Source organism: Pipistrellus hanaki, assembly GCF_964339955.1.
Source record: "Pipistrellus hanaki genome assembly, chromosome: 9".
Taxonomy (NCBI): domain Eukaryota; kingdom Metazoa; phylum Chordata; class Mammalia; order Chiroptera; family Vespertilionidae; genus Pipistrellus; species Pipistrellus hanaki.
The window spans coordinates 21,115,523-21,142,677 of record NC_140511.1 but is presented as its reverse complement, the minus strand read 5'-3'; the positions used below and the strand labels follow the sequence as shown (position 1 = coordinate 21,142,677).

Sequence of the window (27,155 nt, the reverse complement as noted above, 5' to 3'; positions counted from 1 at the left end):
AAGAGGGGACCGCTAATTCAGATGTGCAGATACCAACAGAAGGAATCACAGGTCACCAAAAAACTAGTGCCAATGACCCCACCAAAGGAAACAAACAAAGTGCTAAGTGAGGCTGTCGGAGGGGCTCTGTGGGTGACTGGGTTCTTTGGCCAGGGTTTCTGGGTGGTTGGGACTGGGAACCATACTTGGCAGTAGGCGGCGCTAGAAATGAGCTTTCTCTGCCCTGGCGGGGCAGCAGGATGGGCCTCAGAGCTACACAGCTTGTTGTTTCAACCCAAATCAGGGAAATGCTATTTGTAACGGAACCAAGCTCTGACTGCCTATCACCATGAACACCAAACTCATGAGACAGATGCTAGTGAGGCTACTGTCCAAAGCTCATTTTTTGCATCTCAGTACAAGCAGTGGTTTCTGTAGGGAGGGAGAGGAAGAGCAGAACAGAGAGCAGGAGGAGGGGCTGTGAGCCAGCAGGCAGTGTCCTTGCTGGCCCCGATAAGGACTGCGAGTGCCAGCACACTGGAACTGGCCAGTGCTAGCCAGATTCTGCGGCTGGGTGATCTGCGTCCACCCAAGTCATGTGTACAAGCAGTAACCTGCAATACGCTTACAAAGAAACTGCCAATATGTGAGTTCCTTTTATCAGTTTATTAGTACATTTTATTCTAATTCCACTTTATGGTTAGGCAGATTAGTATAAAATTTTTACTCACTGTTACATGTTCACTGTGGTCTGCTGTTGACTGAAATGTCATGTGGTGCATAACTAAGTTTTCAAAAGTCAAAAACAAAGCATTTGGAAGCAGTAAGAGAAAGGAGAAAAATTACATACAAGGAAATCCCTCCTCATAAGAGTATCAAAGGATTTCTCAACAAGAATGTTTCAAGCCAGGAGACAATGGGATGTTATATTCCAAATATTGAGGGAAAACAAAACCCGCCAACCATGAATTCTATAGCTGGCAAAGCTGTCCTTTAGAGAGATAGACTTTCCCAAACAGGAACTGAAGGAACTAATCACCATTCCACCTGCCTTATGAGAAATGCCAAAGAAGTTATTTGAGCAAAAGAATGCTAATTAACATCATAAAAACATAAGAAGGTAGTATAAAATTCATCGGTAATGGTAAATATATAGTCAATGTAAGATTCTGTAATATGGTACTGGTGGTGCACAATTCACTTAGAATTCTAGTTTAAAAGTTAAAAAACAGATATAGTAAAAATAACCCAAGCTACAATAATCTTTTTTTAATTAAACAATATAAAAATATGTCAACTGTAACACGAACAGACTGAAATGTGAGAGGGAATAGAGAAGTGTAAAGTTTAGAATTCTTTTGGAGTTAAGTTGTTACCAGTTGCAAATAGGATGTTATAATGTTAAGTCTCATGGTAACCACAAGGGAAAAACCTATAGTACTTACACAAAGGAATATGATAAAGAAATCAAGGCATGCCGGTACCAAAAGACTTCAACACACACACACACACACATACACACACATACACACACACACACACACACACACACACACACACACACACACACAGAGAGAGAGAGAGGGAGGGAGGGAGGGGGAGAGAGAGAGAGAGAGAGAGAGAGAGAGAGAGAGAGAGAGAGAGAGAGAGAGGGGAACACAGCAGGATGCAAAACAAAGAACAATGGGTATACAGAAAAGCCCGAAAAATATGTAATCAAGTTTGAGCTTGTAAGCAACTAAAAGTAGTTGGTGAAAGTAATTTGAATAATGATTAAAAAAATGCTTTGCTGTAGTGTCCAAAATTTCTATATTTATACTCAGGAAATAAATGAATAAAGACACAGACAAGCTAACAAAATGATAAGCTAATAAGTGACAAACAACCTAATTAAAAAATGAGCAAAGGACCTGAATGGACATTTCTCAAAAGATGACATACAAATGATCATGCAAAGATGCTCAACATCTTTCTTTAGTCATCAAAGAAATGCAAATCAAAACCACAATGAGATACTGTTTCACACCCACTAGGATGGCTGGAATAAAAAGTTACAAAAAAACAGTGCTGGTAAGGATGTGGAGAAATCAGGATGCTCAGACACTGCTTTCGGGAATGAAAATTTGCAGCCAACACTCTGCAGCAGTTCATTAAGCAGAGAGTTACTATATGAGTCAGCAACTCCACTCCTAGGTAGACACCCAAGAAAAATACATACATACATCCCAATAAATGTTCATTGCAGCATTGTCTATAACTGCCAAGAAGTGGGAAAAACCCTGATGTCCTTGCCAGTCACAAAATACAATATACCACATGACTCCATTCCCATGGAGGTCCAGAACAAGGACATTTACAGGGACAGAAAGTAGATTAGTACTCCTTAGGGTTGAGGGTGGAAGTGGGGTAGGGAACAAGGGGATGGTAGCTAAAGGGCACTGAGTTTCTTTGTGTGGTGATGACAATGTCCTAAAACTGACAGTCAACCACTGTTGTTTTTTATAGTCACAACTTTTGTTATAGTCACAACAAATCTGTGACTATACTAAGAACCACTGACTTGTACAGCTGAAAGGAGTGAACTGTATGGTATGTGAATTATAGCCAATAAAGCTGTTTAAACACACACACACACACACACACACACACACAAAATCAGTATGAAAATATTCTCAAATTTACTCATAGTTTAAAGGAATGTAAGTCTAAATGATGACACTTTTTTAATCACATCTCAGCCAGGGGGAGTACACTGGTGTTACTTCTTGGAAGACAATTTGGCAATATGTCACCAATTAAAATACACACACCGCCCACCCAGCGATTCCACTACTAGGAAAGCGCACCGCGGGAGCAAACCTAGACCGACCAGGAAGGATGCTCACTGGAGCAGTGCGTGAAACAGCAGACGGCAAAGAACCTCACTGTCCATCCACAGGGACCCGGGAGAACGGGTTCTGCTGCATCCGCGTTGGGGACTGCTGAGCAGCCATTGGAAGGATGAGGTGTAAGTGAGACCAACTAGGGAGAGAACAATGCTCAGCATTGTTAATAAAGAGAACAATGCTCAGTAAGTTAATAAAAAACTTACATACCATGTACAGATTACGCTTAAGTTACTTTTTGGAAGGAGGCATGCGACCCTGGTAACCATTTCCGTCTTGAGACACTAGACAAATGGTTGTCCCACCAAGGGAGATGAGAAACACAACATCGGCTCTTCGGCTGAAAAGGAGGAGTCTCTGGCTTCTGACTGTTCAGTACGTTTGAGAAAAGGACTGCTGGGCTCCATGGGGAAAGTAAGACTACTATTATATACATAATGTTTAGCCTTTTAGAAATCATGTGCATATCCTAGTTTAATTCTACAATAAATTTTTAAAATTTTATATTTTATTGATTTTTTACAAAGAGGAAGGGAAAGGGATAGAGAGTTAGAAACATCGATGAGAGAGAAACATCGATCAGCTGCCTCCTGCACACCCCCCACTGGGGATGAGCCCACAACCAAGGTACATGCTCTTGACCGAAATCGAACCTGGGACCTTTCAGTCTGCAGGCTGACACTCTATCCCCTGAGCCAAACTGGTAAGGGCTCTACAATAAATTTTATGCAAAATGACACATTAAAAAAAGACACAGACAAGCAAAAAGAGGAGGGGACAAAAAGTTAACGCCTGCTACTAACTACTGCTTAAGTCTAACCAGCACATCATACAGTCTCTTCCTGAGAACTTTATACACATGGGAATGTTACTGGAGGAATCTTTATGTATTACTCAACGCAGAGGGTAAGCCTGAATTTTAGTCTGAGAGAAGTCACGAGAGGGCAGAGCCAGCCTGCCAGCTTTCTCTGAAAAAAAGAGTCGAATAGAAAAGACAAAAAAGGAGGTGCCATGCATTCAATCCCAGCTGGGCCCTTTTCCTACGCAAACTGGAATTCAGATTCAACAAGGACCTACTGTGCAGCCGGGGTGTGCTTGACCATCACAGGACCCGTCACAGGCTTTCCCGAAAGACCAAGGAGGCAGGAGGCAGGAGGCAGGCGGTGGGCTTTTCTGCCCCAGGCGCACTTTTTAGAGGGAAGTGAGGAGTGGCTATGTTTCATCATCTATCCAGTGGTCGGCAAACTGTGGCTCTTTGGCCTCTTAAGTTTTTAGCAAAGGCCAGCTTAGGAGTACCCTAATTAAGTTAATAACAATGTACCTACCTATGTAGTTTAAGTTTAAAAAATTTGGCTTTCTAAAGAAATTTCAATCATTTTACTGTTGATATTTGGCTCTGTTGACTAAAGAGTTTGCCGATCACTGCTATATACCGTCTTGTTTTTCTTGCTTTTGAAAAAAAAAAAAAAATATATATATATATATATATATATATATTCAATATATATATATATATATATTCAATATATATATATATATATATTTAATTTATTTCAGAGAAGAAGGGAGAGGGAGAGAGAAATAGAAATATCAATAATGAGAGAGAATCATTGATTGGTTGCCTCCTGCACACCCTTACAGGGATTGAACCCACAACCTGGGCATGTGCCCTTGGCCGGAATAGAACCCAGGACCTTTCAGAACCCAGGTCGACCTCTATCCACTGAGACAAACCAGCTAGGGCTGAAAAAAAGATTTTTTTTTTAAGAATAGCTCAAGCTTTTATTTTCCTCTTATTTCTGTGGCTGCTTAGTCTTTTTCAGCATTTCTGGGAATTTTGCATGTTCCTCGGTTCATGTACTTCCCCCACTGTTTATCTTTCCGAACCCTAAGTGCTCCTTTTGGCAGCACATACGCTATCTCTCCTAAACCCTGGTTTATCAGACCTCCTCCCTCTGCCCTCCCTCACAAACCCAAGCCAACATTCACAATTTCCTGGGATTTCCCAGAACTCCTTCAACAGGCTGGTTACTCGGCCCCATCTCTCTAACCGTTAACATGCTAAATGGTCCTCACCAGGCTGAGCAGAGCAGCAGGTCTTGGCCTGGACTAGAAGCATTTTTTGGGGCCCCCAACGGCAGCTTTAGGACAGAGGCATGCTTCAGAAAACACACCAGGACCGGCCCATTTTACTATCACACCTGCTGCCCCGGGGATGTGAGAGAGTGCAGGTGCACAGTGGCTCAGAATCACTATTGCATTTTAATGCTTTCAGAGCTACACCCTCCCCCAATTAAGAAAAAATAAAAAGACCTGGAGAAGTCAATGAAAGTTGCCAGCATCCACATCTCCTGCCTTCTCTTCTGGAGCCTCTCCTACTGTTTCAAAATATAAATCTCCTACCTTAAATACTGACTGTTTCCTACCTTCCTAGATGTAATAACATAACTACAGTACAGACGCACCACTGTGTGCCAGCCGCAGTGACCTGCCTGCCTCTGCTCCCTGGTAATTCTCTACCACATTCACATATACATACTTATATCTATTCATTTATCCCTGTTCATTTTTTTTTTTTAATCACGATCCCAAGGCATCTTCCTTTGTTGCTTCTCTCCTTATAGTCTGGATCTCCCCACCTGGATATAAACTTCATGCAAGCAGGTATTCATCCGTCTTATTTGTCACCAGACTAGATGCCTCTGCCTAAAACAGTGACCGGCAGTGTGAGCAGTCAAAACAAACATCTGTTCACTGAGCAAGTGAATCTAAGCCCAAGTGCATGATTTCCCTACTCTACATTCCTTGAGACAACATCTCATGATGTTAAAAATTACCAGCAATGTTCACATGTAATCTCAAAAACATGAGCTGAACACAAGTCTTTGAGGAGCTGAGGCAGTTTAAGTACAAACAAGTTTTTCATAGTAGTTTGGGAAATTCTTTCCTGGAGCTGGTTCCTTAGCCCTATATCTCTAACCCTTAAGGTGTTAAATATTCTCCTTTATCAATCTCTAGTTAAAATATCAGCATCTATGGGTCTGACTGTTGTTTCCCTGTCTGTCTAAAGCAACCCATCAGGCCACTGATTCTTGTGTTACAGCAGCTAACAACTGAGCAGCAAGTTTCCAGCTGGTATTTCTTTCATGCACAAAAAATTTTACCTAAAATAAGTAGAAAAAGGTAGTAGGAAACAAAAAGTGATGTACATGATGGATTCTTTCGACCTTACTAAGACTTCTAGTGTTTCCATGGGGGATAAAAAATTGGACTACAAAATTATCTGAGTAAGTTGTTCCCAAGTTTCCAATGCCCTCTTCTGCAGAAATCTAAGCCCAACCCACGTTTATCTGCTCAAATGTGTTATGGCCCTGCCAGGTCTCTGGAGAAAGCCAACCCTATTAGAATAGCCCACGTGACTGAACCAACGTGGGATGGGTCACCAAGCCAAAGGCACTCATGTACAGATGGAACTTTAAGGGAGAAATGGCTTTGAAACTGGCTTGGCACAAACTGTGCCCAAGAAAGGAGCTTCAAACCGGATGTAAGTGCCCTGAACCCCTCAGGTTCCTCTTTCTGGGGACTCACCAAGGCTAAGTACTGAGAGAAGGCTGTGTCCTGAATGACAGCGAGCTACAGAGGAGACCCGGTATCCTGAAGCACGCCGCGTTCTCTTGCATCCTTGCCCAAACTCCCGTTACTAAAAATCATCTGGGCATGTGTCTTCCTTGCACCACAAAGAATACATTCACCCACCCAGAGACCCTAAAATATAAACCGCCCAGCTTTACATGAAACGGGAAAACCATTTTCTCCATAATCCGGAAACACGAACAAGTCCCTGCAGAAAAGAATGTCAAAGGTATGGCTGTTCTCGAATAACAAGGGCATTCAAAAAATAAAAGAACTGCTACGTGTAATTCAGTGGTATCATTCGGAAGTAAGCTTAATTCCAGTGTCTTTGACCTCAGGCATCAATCTTACTCTATAAATAAGAAACCCCCTCTCCCTGCACCACACTATAATAAAAATGGGTAAGATTATCACATGGACCAGTCATGTCTGCAAAATGTATGCAGTGGTTCTTCAATAAAGATAAGTCAGCTATTATAAAATATGTCTTTGGTTCCATAATTCAGTTCAACCAACATGTGTGCATATCTGCTATGTATCAGGCACAGGGTGAGGAGCTAGAATGAATAAATCATCATACCACTTCCAAGGAACTTAGATGGAGATTTTAAAAAAGTAGAGAAGGAAGATACACGGAATCCAATGTGGTAAGTCCTATAAAAGTGATGGGCACCTCCTGTGGGAAGTAGTACTGCTGGCAGCCTCCACTTTCCCCTGAAATACACATCATACGGGCGTTTGCCAAAGGAAGACGTTATTTTCCTTTTGGGATCGGTGCCAATTAAACTGGGCTGAATAGCACCAAACAAACTGGTAAACAAACAGTATGTCCAAAAAACAGTGTTTCAACAATTAGAAACACCCGTGCTACTTAACAGAAAATACATCATGTCCTACACAGATTCAACATGTTACATAAGGGCTTTCAAGATTCAAAGAAGATTCAAGCACTTCCCATAACTGTTATGCTATCGCCGCTATGGGAAGGGTTACACACTGAACAACCAAAATTGTTTATAAAAACCTGTATTATCTGATCTGGTAAAAAAAAAATAATTTGAGGCCATGCTTTCTTTTTTCCCCCTCCATAATTTTTCCTGAGTTACAGGGGCATTCAAAATCCTCCCGCCAACTCTGAAGCGGTCCCCACAGCACTGTGCTGATCTTGAACAGCTTCACAGTGATGTCAGCAGTGGTATATCTTGGCTGAAAGGTGTTTTTTAAAGTTAAGGCCACACCAGTTTTCAGGATATTCAGCAGTAGAGAATTAGAGTTAATAAAGGTCAAGGAAAGACACCTAAGAATTCAATAAACTATTGTAAGAAAACCCTCCCACAGCTGCCTAACAATAACCATTATTACATTTTGGGGTAATCTATATAGTCTTCCCCTCCAATAAAAATGAGTCTGTAGAATTACTGAAATTGAAATAAAATATCCTATGTTCAGCCAGCAACCAGTAGGGAAAAGGCAGCCTATCTAATAAAATAGTAATATGCAAATTGATCATCACTCCAACACATAAGATGGCTGCCCCCATGTGTACACAAGATGGCCTACAGGGAAGGACAGTTGGGGGGGGGGAACCAGGCCTGCAGAAGAGAGCAGTTGTGGGGACCAGACCTGCAGGTAGGGCAGTTAGGGGTGACCAGGCCTGCAGGTAAGAGTGGTTAGGGGTGACCAGGCCTGCAGGGGAGTGTAGTTAGGGGCAAACATACTGTCAGGGGAGCAGTTAGACATCAATCAGCTGGCAAGGGAGTAGTTAAGGGGTAATCAGACTGACAGGTAGAAGTGGTTAGGGGCAATCAGGAAGGCAGGCAGGCGAGCAGTTGGGAGCCAGCAGTCCTGGATTGTGAGAGGGATGTCTGACCTGTTTAGGTCTGATCCTGGTAGGAGTTATATACATGATGGATCGGGCCTAAATGGGCAGACGGACATCCCTCATTGGGTTCCAGATTGGAGAGGGTGCAAGCTGGGCTAAGGGACACCTCCCCTCCCCCCCCCCCCCCCCCCCCCCAATGCATGAATTTTATGCACCGGGCTTCTAGTAGATAGTGAAAAAACACAGAGGTAAACCAAAAGTATGAACTCCCTGGAGCACTGTACACCCCCGAGAATAAAACTCTACAAAGCTGAACAATGTGAATGTACCTATTGCCACTGAATTCTATACTTTAAAATGGCCAACATCATAAATAATGTTCTGTGTATTTTTCCACAGTGAAAACAAGCCAAAAAAAAAAAAAAAAAAAAAAATCCAACAAGCCAGGGCTTGGTCCATTTTGTATCCTGAGCATCTAGAACATGTCAGCACATTAGAGACACTCAATAAGTATTTGGTGAATAAAACTAGGGCCTGGCAATAGGATCTGTGTACCTTTTCCCTAGTTTCTACCTCAATCAACTCTAAAGAATAAGGATAATAAAAAGATAACCTAAATATTGCTTGCAAGAAAACATGCCCTGCTAGTTTACTACTGATATTTAAGACATCAAACTGGTTCCTATAGCATCTTCCCAGCTAGTGAACTCAGAATTCCAAGGAGGAATCCACTTGTCCCAAACTAAAAGCACGGGGGAAATGTCTCAACAAGTGTTTCAACAGGGAAGCAGATGGGGGTTGGGAGGACTGAAGTCCGATGGTTGCAGTGTAAGCAGGGTCTACTCAGAGTCCGCCAAGGCAACGTAAGGCAGTCATGGCTGGTCAGCTTAAAGTGACTTTTCCCCCAGCAAGACCAGCAGCCTTATATACATTCATATTTCATGTGTATGGGCAGAGTGCAAAAACGTTACACCTAAAAATGTGCTTCAAAATACAGTATGAAATACTAATATGTTTTAGAATATATTCACATCTTTGCTAGACTGAGAAAGAGTATTCATCCAGTGGACTGTATCATTTATTAATGCCTACTAAGGGTAACCCTTGGGATAGGCTTTAGGGGTTCATGAATAAAGGACGGTTAAAACAAGTGAGTATACCACCTTTCATGGACTTGCCTGCTGATACTACTTTATGTATTCCAGACAGATCAAAATCCCTTTCTTGAACCCTTCTAAACGTACCTGCTGGCTCAGTCTAGAGGAATGGGGAAATGTGGAAGGCTGTCTGCTTGAAGAGCCTACAAAAATAAACAGCTTGTGATCAATGAGCACATAATAGTTATCTAAGAACACTGGCGGTATATTGTGGTGGAGGTGTGGGGAGGGTCATTATGCCACAGGAAGTGCTAAGGTCTGCTTTTGCCACGGTTGCTATGAAATATACTGTCAGAAATCTGTAACTGCGTTACTGGTTTTTCAAGAAGAAAACATGTAGTTTATGTAACAAACACTTACATAGTACTTACTACAGTATGTGCCAGCCACTGGCTAATTATATAACAGCTTTTCCAAAATTCATTCACCCACAGGAGGACACGGTGACTGGGGAGAGAAGCTGATTTCTGCCACTACAACCCTGCTCTTCTGAGTGGAGGGGACTGTCATGGGAGGGCGCCTTTGTATTCATGGGCGCTCCAAGGGCTTGCACTAACACTCCCAACTTCATACGATTTATTTTATTTATTATTTTTAAAAATACATTTTATTGATTTCTTTACAGAGAGGAAGGGGGAGAGATAGTTAGAAACATCGATGAGAGAGAAACACCGATCAGATGCCTCCTGTACACCCTTTACTGGGGATGTGTCCACAACCTAGGTACATGCCCTTGACAGGAATCGAACCAAGGAGCCTTGAGTCCATAGGCCGACGCTCGATCCACTGAGCCAAACCGGTTTTGGCCTAACTTCATACATTTTAGAGAAGATAACTCTACTTTTAATGGAAAGCCTTCTCAGGATGATGAGTCGTCGTCTTTTTTTTTTTTTTTATGTGCCCCAGGCATGCAATAGCTCCGGCTACCCACACACACAGGCATCAAGCTAGGATGAACTAAGGACTGCACGTCTGCTTTGCCCTTGACCAATATAAGAGCAACACCACCAATCAGGTGTCTGGGGGTTATGACTCTTAATTTTTAACTAGCACCTAAAAGATTTGGAAGAGGTTTAGAAGAACTCCATGCCCGTCACGCATCTTTTTCAGTTGGTTTATTCATCTTGAGTCTTTGTATAAGTATATATACACCACCTGGGAAGAGAGTAAGTGTGCTATTGTATACCTTTCACAAAGGTAGCCTTCCTCCACACAAAAAACCCTCAGAGTACAACGAAAGGAAGGCAATAACAAGTTTGAAGGATCTATCTTAATTGTGTGTGCAAATGTCTTCCTCTTGATAGAACTATAATCCACACACACACAAGAATCTGGTGTGAAGATTAAACTTGAAAAAGATCAAGGTCAGTAGACCGTACAGAAGTATTCAGCAGTAGGTGTCAAACAAATGTCAATGCTATGAAGAGCTTGGTACACGCCGGGCCTCCTGGGGAGCATGTAACGTGCATTAGCTCCTCCCCCTCCACTTCTGAGGTAGGGATCCTGTTCTGCAGTGACGGGAACCGAGGCCCAGAAAAGGCTGCCCAGCTAGTAAGTGGCAGAGTCTGGATTTGGACCAGGCTGTTGAATTCCAAAGCCTGGGCATGTGAGTGCCAAATTGGAACTGTTGATTTTCTACTGTAATCCCGCTCTCCCCATCTTCCCAGTTAATGTATCACCACTTGTTCAACCCCAAACCAAGACATACCAATGTGGTTCCTCCCTCTTCCTCATTCCACCACCCCCTTCCATCCAGTCCATTAGCAAGTGACTTCAGTTCCACCCACTCATCCCCACTATCAGGTGCCACCATCTACTGTCTGGACTGCTGCCGGAATCTCCTGTTTCTGCCTCCCAGCTGTTGTCACACTTAGGAAGGATGATTTCCTGGTCACCCACTTTTAATTCTTTTGCTTGAGAAAGAAGTCAGGCTCTTCCTAACTTTACTAACTTTTCTCCTTTTTTCAATAAACATGTCTCAAGTATCTCTGTGGGCAGGCACTGCTTTTACATCCTGCGAGACTCATGGACAACCATACGTACAAAAAGGCTGAAGACTTGACAGAAAGAACAAGTATTCAATTGAGTAATACACCGAATTGGAGGGGCTGGGGGAACACACACACTTAAGTTCATGATGTGGTCTAGACTCAGTATGGATTTATTTCATTTCCTAACTGGGTACCCCTTATGGTGGCCTTTGAAACCTGAGGCTCACTTTAAAAAGTCCCCGTTATGTGAAGTGTCATGTTCTCCCTGATGCCCCACTCCCAGCAGTCTGAGGACAGTTTATGGTTTGCCTGAGATTTGATAGATGTAATCACGAACTGGAAGAGCCATCTCCTGGCAACCTGTGTGAACTCCTGAATACAGCATTTCTGAATCCTTGGACTTTTTCGTTGAAGAGTTAATCAAGTCCCTTCTTGGCCCCAAGGCTGTTCAAGGTGGGTTTCTATCACTTGCCATCAAGAGACCTAAGTAACAGCCTCTCCCTCCTGCCCTCCCCTATGTCTCTCATTGCACCTTCAAGTTCCATCCAGCTGGCTAACTTGCTCATGGTTTCCCCACCTCCTCCAACTGAGGATATTTTTGAAACTATGCAACAGACTGGGAAAGATATTTTAAAAGAGGAATTTCAATGTTTTTATCTTCTCCCACAATATTTTGGGCAATGGCCATATTGTGGGTTTTAAGCATTATCTACTTGAAAAGCCAACATCACCCAATGAGGCAAAATGGTTGAGAGTTTGGATTCTGGTCTCTGAAATCAAACATGGATCAGCTGTTTTACTTAGAATAAGTTAGGTAATTTCTAAGCCTCCATTCATTTATATAATGGGGATAATACTGTGAGGATTTGATGGGAGGTGGTGTGGACCTCAATTAGCATAGGTAAATAGGGAAAAATGTCTAGTAAAAATTAGCTATTTTTAATAATGACACTCTATTTAAAAAATATATATTTTATTGATTTTATACAGAGAGGAAGGGAGAAGGATTGAGAGTTAGAAAAATCGATGAGAGAGAAACATATATCAGCTGCCTCCTGCACACCTCCCACTAGGGATGTGCCCACAACCAAGGTACATGCCCTTGACTGGAATCAAACCTGGGACCTTTCAGTCCGCAGGCTGACGCTCTATCCACTGAGCCAATCCTGTTAGGGTGATAGTGACACTTTATACAGATTACACACTGTCTATTAAGACTAGGACCTTTACTTGCTTTTTAAAGAAATCCTCTACAGAGTCTCCCTTTATTTTAGCTTCTAGGTAACACTGTTATCTGTAGAAATGGATTCCAGCTTATGTTGGCTACACTAGTTCATGACAAAGGCTTTTGTATAGTAGAGCATTCATCCTAAGTTTTCCAAATAGCACTAACCTCAAGTGAAATATTAAGTAATAAACATGTAGTAAATATTAAAATAGGGCAGAGTCTTTTATGAAGGCAAAAGGAAACAAAACAAGGACATTCCATTTCTCTAAGCAATGCATTAGAGAATCAATAAAGAAGTTTACACTCACAAAGTAACAAATAAAAATTATTGGCATAAAATTAGCACCAACAGTTTCACTCCAGATTGTTCACTTTTACACTAAGACACCTAATAATACTGAAAATATGATGATCACGATTTACTGATCCTTTTTGTTAAATGATCTCAAAATTTGGTCTACAAAGCCAGTTTGTCACGTGCACAATTCAACAAAACAGACAAGAAATTCAGTAAAACAAAAGTTATTGTCTCACTCAGATTATTCAAGCAAAAGCAGGTATTGTGTCTCTTTATCTGGGTAAAACTAATCTACAGATAAATATACAACAGGTGGATATAACTTAAATCCATGAAAAACTTTAGTCCCTTAAAGCAACTTATCCTAGTTTACTGATCATTATCCTACTTCCAGAATAGTTTACAAAAAAGATTATATATATATATATATATATATATATATATATATATATATATATATATCACAAATCCTAGTTTCCTGGCCTTATCCAAACAGGACGTTTTCAAGTCCCTAGAGTGAAACCCCCTTTTCTCAAAAAAGAGAAAATTAAAACTTAATTTGTTCTGACCTCCTGACCATGTCGTGGGCGCCAGGCGACCGTCAGCCGTGAGCTGCTGCGCCCTCGGCCGGTGAATGCCACACCAGAGGCAGGGGGCGCCCTTCCCCAGGGGGCACGAGCCGCCTCACCTGCTCCGGGAGGGCCGGATGCGCTTCCCCAAAGCTCCCACCATCAGCCCAAAGTCTTTTAACTTGAAACGCGAGACCTTGAGAATAGCCATCATCTGTTTGCTGCGACTACACAATTAGCGGATCAAACGCCGAGGAGACCACCCCCCCCCCCCCGACCTCCGAAAAGGTTCCCCAACGAGCTCGTAGACCCGCTTCCGCAGGAACCGGTGGACCTATTGTCCGCCCCCCTGCACAAGGGCGCCTCCGAGAACGGGAAAGGCTGGGGCGTCCTTGGGTAGCTCAACAGGTACCGCGCACTCCTACAGGTGCGCCGCCGCCGCCGCCGCCGCCGAAAAACCTGGGGGAGGTGGGGGTTCAAGGACCGGGCAATTCCTTCAACAGGGGGCAAGTGGGAGCCGGCCGGAGCCTCAGTTTCCCCCCGAGACCTCGCCAGGCACCTCCGGGTACCTCCTGACCGGCCTCGTGCGCTCGGCATCAGATGCGCAGAACTTTCCCACCAGCAGATCCCCAACTTGGGCAGCGCGCCTCCCCCCCTACGCCCACCCCTTCCCGGGGACGCGGCCCGCACCCCCGCCACCCCTCCTCACTCACCCGCCGGGACTTCGCTGTCCACCACGGCCTTGAGCAGCGCGAGCGCCAGCAGCGCCCCCAAGAGGAACACGGCCCAGCCACCGCGCGAGCCGAGCCCCATTGTTCTCCGGCCGGGACGCGACGGCCTCGAGGGTCTCCGGCTGAGGCGGATGGATGGAGGCTGCTCCGGCGAGGACCGCCCTACAGCACGCGAGCCCGTTCCCTCGTCCTCTTCCGCCGCGCACGCCTCCCTCCGCCACCTGCCCCCCAAACACCAAATAGGGCGCCGCGGGAGCCGGGCTGGAGCGCGCGCTGCGTGCGGAGCCCAGGCGTTGGGACGGGGGCGGGGCCTGGTCGGGGGCGGGGCCTCAGGGAGTTTGGGGCGGGGCCTGTGTGGGGGCGGGGCTTGCGGTGTTCGGCGCCTGGGCTCCTTCCCACCTCCCCCTCTGATGTGCGCCTTTGAGCCCGAAACGCTCGAGCAAGTTTCCTTTGTTTTCGGAAATGGCAGTTTTGTTCTCTCCGATAAAAGCGAGCGCCGCGGCCCCTCCGGATGCAGAGCACGCCGGGCTCCACTGAGTCCGGAAGGATATCTTTGAAGAGCAGCTTTCGCGTGAAGTTGGGGGAGTTGAGGGGGAGGGAGGGATGCGGGGCAGTTGCAAGCGAGGTCAGCAAAGCAAGGGGTGAAGGGAGAGACTCAGAGTGGATGGCATTGCATTCCCTCTGGGAGGACCTGGCTTTCCGCGCTCTTCTTTCTTGACCCAGCCTAAGTTGGGAGGGAAAGGGGGGTTGGATGGTGATGCACAAATGCATTGCTTACTTCATATATAAAACACATGATCTCTATACCCCAAATTGTACGCCATCCTCTTCCACAGGTTCCCTGCACTTGCTGTGTCCTTGCAAAAAGAGAGGAGTGGAGTGGGCAGGGATGAGGGGAACAGCAGAGTTGGTGGCGTTTCGCAGGCCACCAAGGCTGAGGTTGCACAAATCTAACCAAGTCTCCTCGCCTCGGTGTCAGCTGATCCAGTTCAGGTGGAACAACGTGCCTGGAATAGTCTCTGGTTAAGCCCTTGGTGCCAATTCTCCTCACCTGTTTTGACTTGCAGTGCTTCTATAATCTGCATCTTGTTTCCGCTCAGAATTGTGAATGGGCCTGTAGCAACATTGGCGGATACAGGAGAAAAACAAACACTGAGCCCTGGTTTGGGACTCCGCTGAGATGAAAGACAGAAGGATCCAGGGCACTTAAAATCAAGGAGAACCCCTCACATGCACAGCTCTAAATGCTGTTGATCTTTGGTATCTGACCCAGATTTTATGACATAAAGGCCACGTTGCATCGCAATTCCCAAAAAATGTGTTATGAGAGACAGTACGTTCTGCACTGAGGCAAGTCTATCAATATGGAGATGACCCGTCATGGAGATTAACTTGGGCAATTTATCCTAAATTTATAAACTTCCACCTGTTGATTCAACCAGGCCTGTAAACACTCCCTGGCATCCACCCTGGGCAAAAAGCAATTACTGCACACTTAACTTTTGGTCACCCATTTCACTGGGGGGTCTGGTTTAAGAATAAATTGTCCTGGTGACTGCTTACCACCTTGTCCAAGCCTTTCACAATCCAGGCTCCCGTAGTCTGCCCAGCCTTGGTTTGACTGCCCACAGACAACGGTGCTTCCTGGCATTGGCACACATTGTTTTCTCTTTCTGAAAAGCCCTCCTCCTCTTCCATTTTCTTCACCAATCCAAATTTAGCACTTCCTGTAGGACTCCGTGTACATCTGTCTGGGGTCTGGAGTGGAATAGGAGATGCCCGCAGAAGTAAAATGAGAAAGTATGGCGGACAAGATGTCTACCTGACAATTTCTCCTGGGACTCACCACCACGGAGAAGCTCTCAGACCCTCTGCTGTCTGATTTCTGTACCCCAGAGAGGAGTGGGTGTGCCCAGCTTCACTTTGATAATCCCAGAGACCTGTGGGTTGCTCAAGTCTGAGGAGTGGTGAGAAGGGCAAGGAACTGTGTCCTTTCTGCCTTCTTAGGAACTCCAGTGAGAGGCCAGACCTTTCCCTGGGGAAATCTAGCCTTAGTTTTGTCTCGGGCTCTGCCCACATCACTGTAACAACACTTTACTTTGCTGACATGAAAGGCTAAAAAAGCAGCATGGAAGCCCTTGGCAGTCTGGCTGCCCCCTGCTTTTCCAGCCTCGTGTCTGGACCCCTCTCTAACCTCCCCAGGCTACTGCAAGGTCTGCAGAGATGCCAGGGCTTTCCATGCTCCTGTGTCTGCTCCTCTTCTTCCCTTTGTCCCAGAGGCCTTCTGACCTCTTCTCCTGGGCCATTTTCACTCATTTCCCAAGACTTCTCTCTTATATTATCTTCTCCCCACCTGGGCAGATCTATATATATATATATTATTGATTTCAGAGAAGAAGGAAGAGGGAGACATCCGTGATGAGAGAATCACTGATTGGCTGCCGCCTGCATGTCCCCCACTGATCAAGCCCGCAGCTGTGCCATGCCAGCGAAGGATGTAGAAAAGACAAAAGAGAATAAGCTGGGTCTAGGTCAGTGGTCAGCAAACTCATTAGTCCACAGAGTCAAATATCAACAGTACGATTGAAATTTCTTTTGAGAGCCAAATTTTTTAAACTTAAACTTCTTCTAATGCCGCTTCTTCAAAATAGACTCGCCCAGGCTGTGATATTCTGTGGAAGAGCCACACTCAAAGGGCCAAAGAGCTGCGTGTGGCTTGAGAGCCAGAGTTTGCCGACAACGGGCCTAGGTGGATCTTCCTGTGACTGGCTGAGGCCACAGAGAAAAGTCCGGGCAGCAAGCTGATGCTCTATTTTATAGTCAGAGGTAAACAAGGTAGTGGTCACCATAGTTACAATGTTCTTGTGAGTTTCACTTGTTTTGGCAGCACTTGCTGCACCTCCCACAGCCCGTTAGCTACCCAGGAAGGATCTAGGGAGCGGCATAAGGTCAAGCTTAATTATGCTAAGAGGGCTGGAGGGCTGTGCCCTCTAAGCTGGGACTTGTTTGTGGCTTTGCCAACAGGTCCGAGGCTTAACCCTATAGCCGCTCCCTACACACAACCTGGGCATGTGCCCTGACCGAGAATCCAACTGTGACCTCCTGGTTCATAGGTCGATGCTCAACCACTGAGCCACACCAGCCGGGACACCTGGGCAGATTTTTGTGCTCTAATCTCTCAGCTCATACTTTGGTCAGTTTGGTCTCCCTGCTCCCACCTGCTTCCCTTCTAATATGTTCTTCACACGGCAGCCAGTGTAATCCTTCTACAAACGTCAGATCAGGCCATTCCCCTGCCACCTTTCCAAGTCCAAAGCCAGGGTCTGTGTCTTCACGGCCTGCACGGCCCTACAGGACATGGTCCTCAGCTGCTGATCTGTTTCCATCCCAGGGCCTTGGTGCTTGCTGCTCTCTTGCATCATTTAGGTCTCTGCTCGTCTCAGAAAAGCTTTCCTTGAACCCCCTACCTCAGAGCTTTACTTGTCTTTGTAGCAACTAGTGCTACCCATCATTATGCTCGCTTATATTTATTGTTTGTCTCTCCTACAAGGGTATAAGTTCCGTGAGCACAAAAACCTATGCCTGAATGCATAACTCGGGTTTAGCTCCTATCACAGATTGCTATGGGACAGTGGACATCTGTCGTTTCTATGGATACCCATCGTCTTTTGAACAGCTTTCCTTTATTTAGAACTCAAATCCAGCCCCTAAACAATGTGACTGAGGCTCTGCCAGTCAGGCTCCCACATGTGAAACTTAAATGCAGGTACGAGCAACCAGAGGGAACAGGCTCAGGGCGGCACTTCCAGTTCTTCTGAAATGAGTAACCTCAGAGTTGGCTGGCGCTGGCTGCAGCAATGTCGTTTCTCTGTGGTCGCAAGACTGGGTTGCCGATGCAGAAGTGGCATTGGTAGGGAGCTGCAATGGAGACAGTTTCCCCACTGGACTCGTTCTGCAGTGGTTTGCTTGTTTGTTTTGCATTATTCTTGGAGGCTTAGCTTTAGTCATGATTCTCTACACTAGGGGTGTCGAACTCAATCAGAGAAGGGGCCAAAATCTAAAATCCAGCCTAAATCGCGGGCCGAATGGTTTACTGAACAGTCATAAACTGACAATGTCATAAACTGACAGCGGAGTGCAGTGATGACAGCGGGGTGCGGGCCACATTGCAAGGCCTGGCGGGCTGGATTTGGCCCGCGGGCCTTGTGTTTGACACATGTGCTCTACACCCTCCAACAATTCTAAGAGCTACCCAGGATCTTCAACGTACTCCTTTTCTACTACATCAGCAAGAGTCAGCTTTTTGCCAAAACCGGTTTGGCTCAGTGGATAGAGAGTCGGCTTGCGGACTGAAGGGTCCCGGGTTCAATTCCGGTCAAGGGCATGTACCTTGGCAAGAGGCAGCTGATCGATGATTCTCTCTCATCGATGTTTCTAACTCTCTATCCCTCTCTCTTCCTCTCTGTAAAAAAAATCAATAAAATATACATTTTTTTTTTAAAAAAGAGTCAGCTTTTCTTTCTCACAACTAAGGATCCTGACTTGATACAGCTGACTATATCTTTCCCCCCAGGAGGCGCCAATCTCCATTCGGTGATTTGCTGTTATTGAGTGCTTGCTATGTGGTGGAAAATGTCCTCACAGAGCTCACAGTCTAGGTAAGACACTTACAGTCTAGTGTGAGAGACGCTAAGATGTGATCATGGAAAAGCACACATTGGGGCCAGGATCTGGGTCTCCATGTTAGTATTTGAGGGTCTATACTTCCCACCATATTGAAATAATTTTCTATAAATTTGGATGGAGATAAACAGAACAGAAAACTTCTGGTACTCTACTCCCTTAACAATGTTCTCTTTTCATCTGTCCTATATTTCCCATTTATCTGTGTCTTTGACTTAAGGTCAACTGAGGGTAGATCAAAGATTAGAACCATGACTCATTCATTCATTCATTCAACCAGTCAATATCCAAAAATTTATTAAACACGTGACATGTACCAGGTATTATGCTAGGTGCTGGGAATAAGACAGATCTATTTGCCTCATAAAATGGCAGACCCCCAGTGAGTGTTTTAAAAATCGGTTGGATTCTAGAGAAGAACTACAGAAGCAGCTTCTGATAGGATTGTACAAAAGATACTGAGATTTCATCTTTTCCCACTTATACCCCATAGAAAATTTTGATTCATTTAGAAAGAAAGAGGTGATAGAGGAAGGCCCATATGGCTTGATGTCCACAGCTGGATATAAATCAGTCTGTTGATAACTCAATATGTGCATGAGGAACAAAACATAACCTGGCTGACTTTGAGCCTGTGAGGTAGCCGCAAATAGGGCAAAGCAGTGGAAAGATTTAACACACTAGCATAAGTTGGCCTGTGCTCTTTTTCATTTCTGCCCATTTCCTGTCAAGTTTCATTTTAGCTGACTGACAACGTGTTATGAACTGTGGTTAAGTCTTTACAATGAAAGTTGATTTATTTATTTTTTCCCCCAACCTTCCAATCTCTGCTTCCCCTGCCTACATGCTAGGTCCCGTTTTTCTTGCATCTTCTCTCTCCTTTTAGTTTTTACTTCCTGTTTCTTCCCTCAGAGTGTGAATCTATTCAATAAGTCAAAAAATTTATGGAGTATCTATTTTGTGTTCAATTCTATATAGGATTTTTAGCTTAAGACAAAAGCAAAAGTAAACTTCAAATTGGGAGACATTCCAATCCCTACTCCTATATAAGCATGCAAATAGGTGTAACTTGAAAAATGCATAAACATCCAACAGTTTGAATTTATAGTGTTGATGAAAGAAATCATTTTTTTTGTTATTAATCCTTACCCAAGGATATTTTTTCCATTGATTTTTAGATAAAGTGGAAGGGAGGGGGAGAGACAGAGAGAGAAACATCAATGTAAGAGAGACACATAGATTGGTGGCCTCCCCCATGAACCCCAAATGGGGCCTGGGTTGAGCTTGCAACCGAGGTACATGCACTTGACTCTTCAGTCTGAGAGCTGACACTGTAAACACTGAGCAAAACAAGCTAGGGCTGGAAGAAATAATTCTTTTTTTTTTTTCTTTTTTTTTTTAATAAATTTTTATTGTTCATATTATTACAAGTGTTCCTTCCCCCCCCCCCCTTCCCACCCCACCCTCTGCCCTTTCCCCACTCCCCATTGTCCTCATCCATAGGTGCACAGTTTATGTTCAGTCTCTTCCCACATTCCCCTCCCCCCTTTTCCCCAAGAATCATTAGTTCACTCCCCTTCCATACCTCTGATTCTATTATATTCAACAGTTAATATTGTTCATCAGATTTTTTTTTTTTAATTTCCTTGGTTTTTAGATTCACTTGTTGATAGTTACATATTTGTTGTTCATAATTTTTATCTTTATTTACTTTCTCTTCTGAAAGAACCCCCTTCAGCAATTCATATAATTCTGGTTTGGCGGTGATGAACTCCTTTAGCTTTTTTTTATTAGTGAAGCTCTTTATCTGACCTTCGATTCTGAGTGATAGCTTTGCTGGGTAGAGTATTTTTGGCTGTAGGTTCTTGCTATTCATCACCTTGAATATTTCTTGCCATTCCCGTCTGGCCTGCATGGTTTCTGTTGAGAAATCAGCTGACAATCATATAGGTGCTCCTTTATAGGTAACCACCTGCTTAGCTCTTGCTGCTTTTAATATTCTCTCTTTGTCCTTTGCTCTTGGAATCTTAATTATGATTTGTCTTGGTGTGGTCCTCTTTGGATTCCTCTTATTTGGAGTTCTGTGTGCTTCCTGGATTTGTAAGTCCAATTCTTTCCCCAGGTGGGGGAAGTTTTCTGTCACTATTTCTTTCAGTATGTTTTCGATATCTTGCTCTCTCTCATCTTCTGGGACCCCCATGATTCTGATGTTGGATCGTTTGAAGTTGTCCCAGAGGTTTCTTACATTATCTTCGATTTTCTGGATTCTCTTGCCTTCTAGCTTCTGCAGAGGAGTGTCTTCTGGCTCTTTATGTTCCAAATCTTTGACTTGATTCTTGCGATCTTCTATTCTGTTTTTAGGACTCTGTATAATATTTTTTATTTCAGACAATGTATTCTTTATTTTTTGTTGATCCCTTTTCATATCCTCATAGGTCTCATTTATTTTATCGGCCTTTTCTAGGAAACTCTTGAAAAACCTTATAAGTGTGGTTTTGAACTCTATATCCAGTCGCTTTTTGTCCTCCATTTCTTTCGTTTGTGATCTATTTGGTTTAGGCATTTTCGCAGGCAGCTTTTCTGATGGGGCGGGGTTTCAGGGTGGCTTCCGTCAGCCCCGCCCTATGCGACTCCTGAGACTCAGGGTCCTTCAGTACTTGTTGCAAGCACCTCTGAGAGAAAGGTGCCCTCAATTTTCGCCTGCTACCAAACAGTGTAGGCTCTCCTGCAATAGGCCCGAAACTGGGGTTCAGTTCAGTTGGAAGTAGAGTTGGAGATGGCGTTCAGAGCAGTCTGGAGCCCCTGTCTCCTGGAAGAAATAATTCTTTATGTGTACTGTAACACTTGAAATATGCAGGAGCTTAGGGAATATGTTTATTGCTACTTCCAATTCTGACCTGTTAGTCCCATTAGTCGCAGTAGTTTTGTTTTAACATGGACTTTTCAACTGTGTTTCCTGTTCAACTACCAACAACTTCTGTTGTACACTCACAAGTTTAACTATTGTATCATAACAGTATTATATGTCAGCAGAGTGGTTATGACCTATATTGATATAAAAATCAAAATTTTAGTAAAAAAAAAAAAAGACAAGAGCAAATCTATATAATAAAAACCTTAGTGTCCATTATGGTGGAACAACCAGAATGACTGTTTGCTATGATGCGCACTGACTACCAAGGGGCAGACGCTCAGTGCAGGAGTGTCTGGTGAGTGCAGTGGCAGTGGAAGGAGCCTCTCCCGCCTCCATGGCAGTGCTAAGGAGCAGCGAACAGGAGGGCGGTAAGGAACGAGAGCTCCCAGACTGCAAGAGGGCACGGGCAGGGCTGAGGGACCCCTTCCCCCTCGGGTGCACAAATTTCGTGTACCAGGTCTCTAGTGTGAAAATAAAACAAGTAATAGTAAAGGATAAACAAACAAAAATGAATAGAGAACAATGAGCTCCGACACAATTTTTCTCTTGAAACAAGGAGACCAGAGGAGAAAGGGTCCTGAGCAGGCTAACGTTTTTAAGGAATAACTTCTCCAAAAGGGAGTGGGAGCTGTGTCTGAATCCCAAGGATCTGGTTGGGAGAGAGGTGGTGATGGTGAGTTTTCAGTATGAGTCCAAGGCAGGATTACGTTGTGCTAGGAAGACAGTAAGAAGATGAATATGGATTCAGAGGCTGTGGGTGGGCAGAGGGAAGCCCCGTGGGCCTTCCCATTGTTAAGTCCCAGGATATTTATCAGCTCCTACTTGGACTTTTTTTTTCTTTCTGTTTTTTTTTTTTTTTTTTTTTTTTTTTTTTTTTTTTTTTTAAAACAGGAAAGGAAGGTAGGCTGAAGCCTACGTGGATTCAGCCTACCTTCCTTTCCTGTTTAAAGTCACCACCACCGGTTCCATCCTTTGGTGTATTTCTTCAATCCTTCATATATGTTGCAAGTTCTCAGGCCATTCTTCCTAGCTGCCTCAGACCATAAGTACTTTCTATAGAAAGAGTTACATGGCTAATCATGCCAGAGATATTAAAATAAGATAAAACAGCTATTGTGAGGAAGTAAAAAAATAATCTGAAGTAAAATTCTTAGATTCTCATCCCCTACTCAGTATTATCTTCCACCTATGAGATAAAGGAGTAGAACTTACCATTTATGCATTCCACAAAATTTGAACAATTGAGTCATTGAAAATATACACGTAAAAAACAATTAGAAATAAATGTTGTGCAGGAAAAACAGCAAGGTGATGGAGAACAGCTGAGTGGTTACTTTAGCATAACTAATCAAGGAAGTCCTCTGTAAGAAGGTAACAGTTAAACTGAGTCTTTTTTAAGAGGAGCCATGTGAAAACCAGGGGGAAGTACATTTCAACCACTTGATGGGAACTGAAAGACAGCCAACGTGGCTGAGGCTTAGTGACAAAGGGCAGAGAAGTACAAAATGAAGTCTGGGGCTTTTAAGGTCAGGAGTTTGGAATTTAATTTAAGCATGATTGAAAGCCATTCAAGAGTTAGTGAGTGACATATTATGATTTATACAATATATTGTTAAAAGATTACATCAGCGGCTATAGTGAGGAACAAGAAGAGAAACAGAGGGTCCATTTAGGAGGCTGTTGTTCAGTGGCTTGAACTTGGGTAGAGGTAGCAAGAATGGAAGAAATGAATGGATTTGAGGTGTGGATTGAGTGTGGAATTATTGCATGTGATGGTTGAAGGAAAGTGATATTAAGGCTGACTCCTGAGTTTGTGTCTTGAGTAACTGAATGAGTGGCAACTCCATATCCCATATTATGAAATACACACTTTCCAGACTCTGTCCCACTGTCCTTCTGTCATTTCTGAGACCCTTCTGGCAGCCTCTGTCAAGAATGCATACAGAGAGAGCCAAAGTAGAACAGCAAGTTTCAATAATCATCTGTTGGTAACTACATAGAGTAAGGAAGTAACGAGCAGTACTAGGTGTTACCTAAGGCTACCGTCACCCAGAAGTAGTGCACTTTGTGTATTACCTGAGCTGAGGGTAGAGAGCTAGTTAAAACAAAACTAGTTAGATAAGTGAAACAATTTTTGTAGGGTGTTCCTAGTGTTGGGAAAATAAAATAGAAAGACTCCAACAAAAGATCTTTCTGTACCAATACAAAAGAGAGAAAGAACATCATTTTAACTGGATAAACATTATCAGTGATAACATGCTTACAAGGTAACACAAAAGTGACTACACAGTCTGGAAAAATTTTCATACACATTTATACAATGTGTATGAAATCAATGAAAACTTATCTCCCTAAGAGACGGGAGGATGTACTTTGTGTTTGTCTCATTATACCCATGAAAGATGTCTGAGTTAAATCGAGTTAAGTGTTTACAGCTTCGAGGGTCAGAAGGCCTATGACTTTGTAAGATCAAAAGGTCAGACTGCCCTGAACAGTGTGACTCCCCCATTTGATTCTAATCAGGGCACATTCCCAGGTCACTGGCCTTGTGTACAGGAAGCAATCAAATGATGTTTCTATCTCTCCTTTCCCCTTCTTCTCTCTCTAAAATTACAATAAAAATATATATTAAAAACAAAGATCATTTATTTCAGGCCTCTTATGTCCTCAGGATGACACCATAAATAGGAGAAGGTAGAGAGGCAATGATCTCCTTCCTTAAATTTTTTTCATTAATTTATCTTTACAATTTGCCACATATTTTTCCCCCAAACACCTTCCACATAACCCCACATAAATAATATATGAGAATTTCATTGAATGATAACAATAAAAGAAAGGACCATACCTTACAAGCATTTGTGATTTCTTCCACCTCCTTACCTTTCTCCTCTCCTCAGTCCTAACTCCTGTGTCCCTTTCCAAGAGAGGGGCTAAGTGTGACAACTCCATTCATCACTCATCAATGAAAATGATGCAGAATTAGAGACTAAAGAGAGAGGGGGTGGTGAGCTGAAGAAGTAAGAATGAATGCTAAGATGATGCAAAGGGCTGTAACTTATTTGCTGGAAGGAATCCTATCTAATAAAGAGGGAATATGCTAATTGACTCTCTTGCCATTGCAAAGATGGTGGCGCCCACAGCTAATAAGGAGGGAATATGCTAATTGACTGTCATGCCCTCAAAAATGGCAGCGCCCACAGCCACAGGATGGTGGCACCCAGTCCCTTCAGCCCCTCTGGGGTGGCAGGTGTGTGGCAAGGCTGGGCCATCCCTGTGTGCCTGCCTCTGGAGTCCCCCAGTCCTCCAGCCCACAGTCACCCAGGGCTGACCAAAGCTCAGGTAATGAGGGCCACCCAAGGCTTACGCTGCCAGCAGTGGCAGCAGCAGAGGTGTGATGGGGCATCGCCTTCCCCTGATCTCCAGGTCGCCTCCCACCCCTGAGGGCTCCTGGACTGTGAGAGGGAGCAGGCTGGGCTGAGGGATCCCCTCCAGTGCATGAATTTTTATGCACTGGGCCTCTAGTAGGAATAGAAAAGCAAAAGCAAAAGAAGGGAAAGAAAAGCAACACCAAGAACCATAAAGAACAAAGTTTAGGGAGAATTTTTGGTGATGATTTTGGTGATGACTGAGGCTTTGAGTCAGCTGTGAACTTGAGACATATTGAAGTGAGAGAACCAGGGTGTTTTAAGAAGTGCTGTTACAAGTTGAATTTCCTTTTCTATTCTTCAAGTAATGGCAATAAAGATTCAAATGACTGTTAAATCGCCTTTGGTTACGGAACCAATTGCTTAGAACATGAAACCCTGCCAAGACCACCGTGGAGAGCCTGGTTTGGGTTACTCCTTATGGAGACCCAGAGGAGTGTTAACCTTGAAGATGACAAAATCACTAAAAATCACCCAAAAGCCTACTGAGTTTGTAGCAATCTATGAGGCGTGGAGGAAGAAACCAAATAGTGTAATATGTGGCCAAGCCACTGAAGCTCTTATATATGCAAAACATTTCCATGTGACAGGTAAGGGATGTCATAAGACTGGGCTGTGAGTTGGTACGAAGGAGTACTAAGTGTATGTTAGGGGCTTTCCTAGAACTTAATATCTATTTTCCTTATACTATGTTTTAAGCTTGCCCCACCAAATTGTAATAATTTTTTTAAGCTTTATGAGTCTATGATTCCAATGATATATAACAAACAGAACCACAATTCTTAGGGGGGAAAAATGTCTGGGGAAAACGTACTGGAAGGTTAACGGTTAGTTTTCTGGTTGATTGTTCTCTAGGTGATCTAATTCCCTTTATCTTTTCCACTTTTCTGAATTTTCCAGTTTTTCTAAAATGAATGTTGATTGCCTTTCAAATATCTTTTGAAAGCCCCAATTTTAGAACAGGGTTAAAAAAATCTATGATTATTCTACAATTAAATATGAGGTGAAAAACAAATCTGACTTAATATTCTAGACCTTAGACCTGAAGACAACGATGAAGAAGAAGAAGAAGAAGAAGAAGAAGAAGAAGAAGAAGAAGAAGAAGAAAGCAATATTTTCTCCATGATGGAGAGCAAAATCCAGAACTTATTCATATTCTCTCTTCCAAATAGCAAGTGATCTATTTCCAATGGCCTCGTCTTTGTGTAGACATGGCTGCAATATGCCTGATCATCTGAATTAAACTTTAGTGGAGTTAACCTTGGAAAGAGGGCTGTATTGGGAGTCAAGATACCCTGTTTCCCCGAAAGTAAGACAAAAATTATATTAATTTTTGTTCCCAAAGATGCGCTGGGTCTTATTTTCAGGGGATGTCATATTTTTCCATGAAGAAGAATATGGTACACATTTATTGCTAAATGAAAATAAAGGAAATTTATTACCTGTATACAGTACGTAGAACGGTAGTTGTCAACACAAACCAGACAAACTGAATCCTACAGTATCAAGAATTTACTCATTTATTCAATGACAATCATGTCATCATCTTCTGGAACATCATCATAACAATCCAATTCCTGAATTTTCTGATGAATTTCTTGTGACTCCATTTCTTTCAGAATCAGTGGACCAAATCTCTCATGTTTAGCCTAGGGGGTGGGGCCTTATTTTCGGGGGATACCTTATATTTCACTTAGAAGGAAACCTGTAAGTAGGTCTTATTTTCGGAGGATGTCTTATTTTCGGGGAAGCACTAGTTATTTCTGATATCAGCTTGACAGTTGACTGAATGGGTATATAGTCAGCTATATACCCAGTTTTACCATTCATTTCTTCA

General features: G+C 43.5%; 1 protein-coding gene across 1 annotated transcript in view; it reads right to left on the bottom strand.

Annotated features, from left to right (window-relative positions):
- TMEM123 (transmembrane protein 123) overlaps positions 1–14,608 on the bottom strand; it is a 39,166-nt gene extending 24,558 nt beyond the window's left edge. Inside the window, exon 1 of the mRNA XM_084893598.1 lies at positions 14,276–14,608. Coding sequence (XP_084749724.1) covers positions 14,276–14,375 — 100 coding nt within the window. The 5' untranslated portion in view covers positions 14,376–14,608. The remainder of the gene's footprint in view (positions 1–14,275) is intronic.
- Positions 14,609–27,155: the final 12,547 nt, after the last annotated feature.